Source organism: Somniosus microcephalus, chromosome 4 (genome assembly GCF_052327205.1).
Source record: "Somniosus microcephalus isolate GS21.2 chromosome 4, FLI_Smic_1.0, whole genome shotgun sequence".
In the NCBI taxonomy this organism is placed as follows: domain Eukaryota; kingdom Metazoa; phylum Chordata; class Chondrichthyes; order Squaliformes; family Somniosidae; genus Somniosus; species Somniosus microcephalus.
The window spans coordinates 85,016,254-85,025,493 of NC_140990.1; the positions used below are offsets into that span (position 1 = coordinate 85,016,254).

The 9,240-nt window shown below is 45.9% G+C and overlaps 1 protein-coding gene across 1 annotated transcript; it reads right to left on the bottom strand.

Moving 5' to 3' along the window:
* Positions 1–7,835: 7,835 nt before the first annotated feature.
* On the bottom strand, positions 7,836–8,883 carry LOC147119405 (uncharacterized). The gene has a single exon (XM_085985012.1). The coding sequence runs from the start codon at positions 8,745–8,747 to the stop codon at positions 7,836–7,838; it is 912 nt and encodes a 303-aa protein (XP_085841138.1). The 5' UTR covers positions 8,748–8,883.
* Positions 8,884–9,240: the final 357 nt, after the last annotated feature.

Below are 9,240 nucleotides of genomic sequence, written 5' to 3' on the forward strand. Positions count from 1 at the left end.
TGGGCCAACACCTCTTTTGATGTGATCAATTCTTTGCACTTCTGGAAAGCTCGTTTACATTCGTCATTCCACTTCCATGGTACCTCCGTTTGCAGTAGGGTGTTCAGTGGGTGTAATACTGTAGACAAATTTGGTAAGAACTTATGGTAGTAGTTCACCAGCCCGAGGAACGACCTCAGTTGTGACACATTTTCCGGTGCTGGAGCCTTGACTACTGCCTCAATCTTTTCAGGGGACTTATGTAACCCCTCTTCATCAATAACGTGGCCACAATATGAGATCTGCTTCTGGAAAAACTCGCACTTGTGGCGATTAGCTCGTAGCCCATATTTCTTTAATCTAGTGAGCACCTTCTCCAGGTTGGCGAGGTGATCACTGTCATTTTCGCCCGTGACCAGGATGTCGTCCAAATAACACTGGGTCCCTGGAATCCCTTGCAGGACTTGATCCATTGCCCTTTGCCAAATAGCTAGAGCCGATGCTACCCCGAACACCAGCCGGTTGTATTGGTAGAGACCTTTATGAGTGTTGATCGTGAGGTATTGTTTCGAGGCTTCTTCTACCTCCATTTGCAGGTACGCCTGGGCCAGATCAATTTTGGTGAAGCGTTTACCTCCAGATAGCGAGGCGAAAATATCCTCAATCCGTGGAAGTGGATATTGTACCGTGTGAAGGACTGGGTTCACTGTCACCTTAAAATCCCCACAGATGCGGACCTTCTTTGGTTCCCCAGGCGTATTACTCAACGACCTCTTCATTAAAGGAACGATGGGTGTAGCCCACTCGCTCCAGTCTACTTTGGACAGTACTCCTGAACGTTCCAACCCTTCCAGCTCTGCTTTGACGGCTGGTCGGATCGCATAAGGCACCGGCCTGGCCTTAAAAAACTTTGGGCTTGCATTTTCCTCTATTTTAATCATCGCTGTTATGCCTTTTAGTGTTCCGAGTCCCTCCTGGAACACTTCTTGTGCATCAGTTAGCATTTTTGACAGTCGTCCAGGTGTGACGTCATCATCCTTTTTGGCCTCAACCTTCAGTGCCTGTATGGAATGCCAATCTAATTGTATCTTCCGGATCCATTCACGTCCTAGTAGTGGTGGTCCTCCATCTGGCAATACATATACGTCCATTTTGGGTATTTCCTGGCCTTTGTATATCACGTTCACCCTTATTTTTCCTTTGGGGTAGACTTTTTGCCCCGTGTACGTCTTCAAGACAATCTCTGTAGCTTTCAAGGGTATATGTGAAAATAGCCGCTTGTGGTCCCTTTGGCTAATGACTGTTAGGGCTGATCCTGTGTCCAATTCCATTTTCACTTGGACTCCATCTATCTTGAGCGTGACCCAGATAGTCTGGTGATCCTCCATTTTGATTACCTTATGTAGTTTCAGACAACCCAGCTCCTTGCTTCCGGAGTCTGTATCACTTTTCTGTTCGTCTGCACTACTGTCCATCACCTTATGTAACTTTTTGTACTTCTCCTGTGGAGATTTCTTGCTGCTGGTTTTCTTCCCTGACCTGCAGACTCTTGCTATGTGTCCTGCTTTTCCACACTGTCTGCACACTTGGTCCTTGAACCAACAATCATTATGGTCGTGTGTTGTTCTGCCGCAGCGATAACACTTCCCTGCTCCATATGACATTTCATTGGTGCCATATTCTTGTGGTCTCCGTTGTATCTCTGCAGCGCCCCTTGCGGCTGCTTTGTGTGATACTGCCATGCTGAAAGCCTTGTCCAGCGTAAGATCCTTTTCTGATAGAAGCCGTTTCTGGGTTCCTTCACTTTGAAGCCCACACACAAACTTGTCCCTTAACGTATCTGCTAGTCCCAATCCAAACTGGCTGTGTTTCGATAGCTTGCGCAGTTCCGTTAAGTACTCAGCATTACTTTCGTCTTTATGCTGGTTCCTTTTGTGGAACTTAAATCTTTCTGCTATCAGCAGTGGTGTGGGGTTTAAGTGGTCCTGTAGGATTTCCACTATGCTTTCAAAATTCTTATCCACTGGCTTCTCTGGGGTTATTAGGTTTTGCAGTAAGCCATAAGTTTTTGCACCCATGGAATTCAACAAAACCAGTGTTTTCCTAGCATCTGGCACTTCATTCGCCTTGCAGTACACCTCAATGCGTTCCACATATGTCGCCCAATCTTCAACTTCATTGTCGAACGCAGTGATGCTGCCACTCTTCGGCATCCCTGGGTGTGATTAAACTGTCTAAAATGGCACCTCCCGCGCTCTCCCTTCTTCTCCGCTGGCACAAAATGGCGTCTCCCGCGCTTTCCTTTCTTCCCGCGCTCGCCCTTCTTCTCCGCTGCGGCTTCTAAAATGGCGTCTCCTGCACTCTCCCTTCTTCTCCGCGGCTCAATGGCGTCTCCCGTGCTTCCTTTCTTTCCCCCGTGGACGCTGTTCAGCCCTTGAGCCCTGGCTGTGCTCTGCGCGTTCTCCTGTGCGCCTCTCTCATTGCCGCCGCTCGGTCCTGAACCCGGCTGCTGCTTTACCCTCTCTCTCTTTTTGTTTTCCGTCGACGCTGCTTGGTTTTCAACCCCCAGCTGCGCCCTGTGCGCTTCACCCTCTCTCTTACCCCGTCGACGCTGCTTGGTCTTTTCTGTGCCGTCGTTCGGCTCCAGCCGCCGCTCTCCGGGAAGGGTCTGCGCTGTACCTGTTGCCAGTCTGTTGCTGGATCGTCGGGCTGGAGAACCAAACCCAGCTCTCAACAGCCTCCCCTGCGATGTTCACTCTCTGCCGGACGACTGGGCGGTTGCTCGTGGTCGACGCCCGTGCTTCTGGCCTCGACTTTCTTCCACCGCCCTCCCGGAGCGAATCCTTGAAGGGAAATGCAGAGTTGCAGGTAGATTCGAATCGACCTCGTCGCCACTGTTGAATCCGTGATTCTTAAAGTATGATGTTTTCCAATAACTAGACGGAGGCTGTAAATTAACAATCAACAGGTGTTTACTGGAGGAGGGTAGTCTAAAGACTAACAGTACAGAGGCATGCTCAAGGCTTATATACAGGTGTGGTCACTGCCGGTACTACAGTATACAGGAGCTGTAAAAGTAGTTCTCTCTTAAAGGTACATACACTACAGTCAAGAGCAATGTGGGCCCCTTGAAAACTGATAATGGTGACATTGTAAATGATAATAAAAAGGCGGACATGTTGAATAATTATTTTGCGTCAGTATTGACAGAGTGGAAGAGGATAGCAGGCCGGACATCCCAAGGAAACCAATATTGAATCAGGGACGGGAACTCACCAAAATAACAGTAATGAAGAAAATAATGGCACTAAAGAGTAACAAATCCCCAGGACCAGATGGTTTCCAAGCCAGGATTTTAAAGGAAGTAGGTGAGAACATTGCAGATCCCTTAACTATAATCTTCCAAAGTTCTCTCGATTTGGTAACCATTTTGTCAGATTGCAAAATTGCGCATGTCACTCCGCTATTTCAGAATGGTGAGAGAGGGAAACCAGGGAATTAGAGACCAGTTAGCCTAACATCTGTTGTCGGGAAATTACTAGAGTCTATAATTAAGGATAGGGTGACTGAACACCTTGAAAATTTTCAGTTGATCAGTGAGAGCCAGCATGGATTTGTGAAAGGTCGGTCATGTCTGACAAAGCTGATTGAATTTTTTGAAGAGGTGACTGAAGTAGTGGACAGGGGAATGTCTATGGATGTTATTTATATGGACTTACAGGAGGCATTTAATAAAGTCCCTTATAAGAGTCTGTTAGCTAAAGTTGAAGCCAATGGAATTGACTGAGTAGCGGGAGACAGAGAGTGGGGATAATGGGCAGGTGCTCTAATTGGCAGGATGTGACTAATGCTGTCCAGCAAGGATCTGTGTTGGGGCCTCAACTATTCACCGTATTTATTAATGACTTAGTTGATGGGATAGAAAGCCACATATGCAAGTTGCCGATGACACAAAGATAGGTGGCATTGTAGGCAGTGTAGATGGAAGCATAAAATTAGAGAGATATTAATACATTAAGTGAATGGGAAAAACTGTGGCAAATGGATTTCAATGTAGGCAAATGTGAGGTCATCCACTTTGGACCTAAAAAGGATAAAACAGAGTACTTTCTAAATGGTGAAAAGCTAGAAACAGTGGAGGTCCAAAGAGACTTGGGGATCCAGGTACATAGATCATTAAAATGTCATGAACAGGTACAGGAAATAATCAAAAAGGCTAATGGAATGCTAGCCTTTATATCTCGAGGACTAGAATACAAGTGGGTAGAAGTTACACTACAGCTATACAAAGCCCAGGTTAGACCACACCTGGAGTACTGACAGCAGTTCTGGGCACCACACCTTGAGAAGGATATGTTGGCCTTGGGAGGAGTGCAGCGTAGGTTTACCAGAATGATACCCGGACTTCAGGGGTTAAATTACAAGGAGAGATTAAACAAATTAGGGCTGTATTTCCTGGAATTTAGAAGGTTAAGGGTTGATTTGATTGAAGTTTTCAAGATATTAAGGGGAACTGATAGAGAGAAACTATTTCTGCTGGTTGGGGAGTCTAGGACTAGGGGGTAGAGTGTAAAAATTAGAGCCAGACCTTTCAGGAGTGAAGTTAGGAAATACTTCTACACACAAAGGATGTTAGAAGTTTGGAACCCTCTTCCACAAACAGCAGTTGATGCTTGGTCAATTGTTAATTTTAAATCTGGGATTGATAGGTTTGTGTTAACCAAAGGTATTAAGGGCTATGAGGTAAAGGTGGGTATATGGAGTAAGATCTCATTGAATGGTGGGCAGGCTCGAGGGGCTGAATGGCCTACTCCTGTTCCTATGTTGCCAAGCTCTGGAATTTCATTCCTAAACCTCGCCGCCTCTCTACCTCTCTTTCCTCCTTTAAGATACTCCTTAAAACCTACCTCTTTGACCAAGATTTTGGTTACCTGCCCTAATATCTCCTTATATGACTCGCTGTCAAATTTTGTTTGAAAATGTTCCTGTGAAGCAACATGGGATGTTTACTATGTTAAAGGCACTATATAAATGCAAGTTATTGTCTGTGACCACTTACACTTTGATACCAAATCGAGGTACCATTTACACTGTGACACCAAATCCAGGGACCACTTACACTTTGAGACCAAATCGAGGGACCACTTACACTGTGACACCAAATCCAGGGACCATTTACACTGTGACACCAAATGCAGGGACCACTTACACTGAGGCTATAAATGGGAATCAGAGAGCCTCAGTATGGAGAATGGTCATGGTGGTGAAACCAGCTCCAGTGAGGGTGAAAGGCGGGTAATGGATGAAGATATGATGGTGGAATCAGATGGTGATTGGTGGGGCCTGGTGACAGGTTATTGTCAGAAGCCCTTTTCAGGCAGGCTGATGATTGGATGTAATCTGCACAATACCTGGATCCGCCTGTTCTTGTCCAAAATCACAAAGTCTAATGTCCGTGATGTCTATTTCTGTGAGAATTGTAGAGATGTGAAAGAAGAGAGGAAATCAGGCTCGGGCCAGAAAGAAGGTTCCTTGAATGAACAATTCATGAGGCTGTTTTGTGACTCGTCTGCGTGAGGTTCAATAACATGAAATGGAAAAGGACGCGTCCAGTGACACTGGCGTTGTCAATAGTGGTTTCTAACCTTAATCACTATTTCCTAAGCCTAATATCCTATCGACTACCCCCAAGCACTGACCCCAATCCTGACCACTAGCCCCAATCCTAACCAATAACCAAGAGCCCCAACCACTAACCCCAATCCTAACCAATAACCACGAGCTCCAACCACTAACTCCAATCCTAACCAATAACCACGAGCTCCAACCATTAACTCCAATCCTAACCAATAACCACGAGCCCCAACCACTAACTCCAATCCTAACCAATAACCACGAGCTCCAACCATTAACTCCAATCCTAACCAATAACCACGAGCTCCAACCACTAACCCTAATCCTAACCAATAACCACGAGCCCCAACCACTAACCCCAATCCTAACCAATAACCACGAGCCCCAACCACAAACCCCAATCCTAACCAATAACCACGAGCCCCAACCACTAACCCCAATCCTAACCAATAACCACGAGCCCCAACCACTAACCCCAATCCTAACCAATAACCACTAGCCCCAGCCACTAACCCCAATCCTAACCAATAACCACTAGTCCCATACAGCTAACCCCAATCCTAACCAATAACTACTAGCCCCAACCACTAACCCCAATCCTAACCAATAACGACTAGCCCCAACCACTAACCCCAATCCTAACCAATAACCACTAGCCCCAACCACTAACCCCAATCCTAACCAATAACGACTAGCCCCAACCACTAACCCCAATCCTAACAAATAACCACGAGCCCCAACCACTAACCCCAATCCTAACCAATAACTACTAGCCCCAACTGTGGTGTATGTAACCTGTTCCACCTTAAGAGTTCCACCTTAAGAGATGTACTACTTTCTCTTGGCTGCTGTATACTGTAATACTGTAATACCGGTGGTGACCACACCGGTATATAAGTGTTGTGCAAGGATTTGCTGGGCAGTTCAGCCCTGACCTTCGAATAGTAAAGACATGTTAAAAGTTATTCTTGTTGTCTGTGTCCAGTGATTGATCCTAAACCTAACTGGGACATACAGACTCAACACCAACCACTAACCCCAATCCTAACCAATAACCACTAGCCCCAACCACTAACCCCAATCCTAACCAATAACCACTAGTCCCATACAACTAACCCCAAACCTAACCAATAACTACTAGCCCCAACCACTAACCCCAATCCTAACCAATAACCACGAGCCCCAACCACTAACCACAATCCTAATCAATAACCACTAGCCCCAACCAATAACCCCAATCCTAACCAATAACTACTAGCCCCAACCACTAACCCCAATCCTAACCAATAACCACTAGCCCCAACCACTAACTCCAATCCTAACAAATAACTACTAGCCCCAACCACCAACCACAATCCTAATCAATAACCACTAGCCCCAACAATAACCCCAATCCTAACCAATAACTACTAGCCCCAACCACTAACCCCAATCCTAACCAATAACCACTAACCCCAACCACTAACCCCAATCCTAACCAATAACCACTAGCCCCAACCACTAACCCCAATCCTACACCTTAACCCCAACCCCTGACCGAGGATTATTGACAGGGATCAACGGAAGAGCTAAAGACCTGATAAAGGAAGTATTTGAAACAATTATCTCGATTAAAGAAATAGTGCAAGGTATGTCAGTAACAAGAGATTAAATCAAAGAGACCATCAAAATCAGCAATGACAATTACAAAGATCAGAACATTTCTAAGGCTGTCACATGCAGTATGTGTGGAGTTTTTTTTTTAATCGGATCCAAGAGATGTTAAATGATACAGAAAATAACAGATTTCAAATCTTATGCAAGGTAGTTCTGTAAAGGGGTGGTTCAAAGGAATTTCAGATGAGTGTAAAGTGAGACACTACAGTTCAGTCTGTGACACCCACAAGCCGTGTACACAAATGGAACAAGTTTGGGGTTTGATGTGGTAGAAGGTGAACTAGATGAGAACTGAAATAATCCAGAGTAAGAAAAGGCCCAAAAATGGAACAGTCAGTAACAGGACATCAATTAGTCTCCTCTTATCATGGAGAAATCAAATATTAGACACACTGTGTGTTTGAAACAAAGCTGATTTATTTAATATTTGTCCAGAATATTAATCTCAAGCCCAGTTATTCTAGTTATTAACATCAGCAGAAACAAAGCCCAATTGCGAGAGTGAACATGGTTCAGTCCTGGATGTGATTAACAGCAGCAATAACAGCAGAATCCAACCTCTGCAATCACTGGTGAACTCGCTGGTGTTTCAGCAGAGTGCATGACTGAGTGAATCCCTTCCCACACACGGAGCAGATGAATGGTTTCTCCCCAGTGTGAACTTGCTGGTGATTAAGCAGGTTAGACTTCCAAGTGAATACCTTCCCACAATAAGAGCAGGTGAAAGATCGCTCCTCAGTGTGAACTCGCTGGTGTCTCAGCAGAGTGCATGACTGAGTGAATCCCTTCCCACACACGGAGCAGGTGAATGGTCTCTTCCCAGTGTGAGTGCGTTGGTGGGTCAGCAGGTCGCTTGTGTTTTTAAAGCTCTTCTTACAGTCAGAACATCTAAATGGTCTCTTAACAGTGCGAACAAGTTGGTGAGTCAGAAGATGGGATGACTGAGTGAATCCCTTCCCACACACAGAGCAGGTGAACGACCTCTCCCCAGTGTGAACTCGCTGGTGTATCTGGAGATGGTATAACTGAGTGAATCCCTTCCCACATTCAATACACATGAACAGCCTCTTGCCAGTATGAACTCTCTGGTGTATCTGGAGTTTGGATAACTCTGCGAATCCCTCCCCACACACGGAGCAGGAGAACGGTTTCTCCCCAGTGTGAACTCGCTGGTGTCTATGGAGGCTGGATGACTGAGTGAATCCCTTCCTACATTCAATACACGTGAACGGCCTCTCCCCAGTGTGAAGTCGCTGGTGTATCTGGAGCTTGGATAACTCTGCGAATCCCTTCCCACACACGGAGCAGGTGAACAGCCTCTCCCCGGTGTGAGTGCGCCGATGAGTTTCCAGCTTGGGTGGATAATTGAATCTCTTCCCACAGTCCCCACATTTCCACGGTTTCTCCGTGGTGCGGGTGTCCTTGTGTCTCTCCAGGTTGGACGATCGGTTGAAGCCTCGTCCACACACAGAACACATGTACGGTTTCTCCCCGCTGTGAATGGTGCGATGTTTTTTCAGGTTGTGCAACTGGTTAAAGCTTTTTCCACAGTCAGTGCTCTGGAACACTCTCACTCGGGTGTGTGTGTCTCGGTGCTTTTCCAGTCACACTGATGATTGAAATCTTTTCCCACAGACAGAACAGACAAACATTCCTCCTTCCACATTCAAAGGCCGATGATATTCAGGTCCTGATGAATGGAGTGACTGTCAGATCTTGATGTGATGTTTGGTTTGAGTTTCCCATCTGTAAATCCTCCCCTTCTAATACCCTGTAAAAGGAGTTTACAAGACCTATCACTGTAAGTACAGGATAGAAATTCAGAACAGACTATTCTAGTTTCTGTGGAACATTCTTTCCTCTCGTTCCCTCAAAGCTGTAAATCCCCGTCCCTCACACTCTCCCTCCTCCCTATGCTGTAATCCAAACCTATCGCACCGTCTCCAACATTTCTTTCCTCCACTCCCAGTT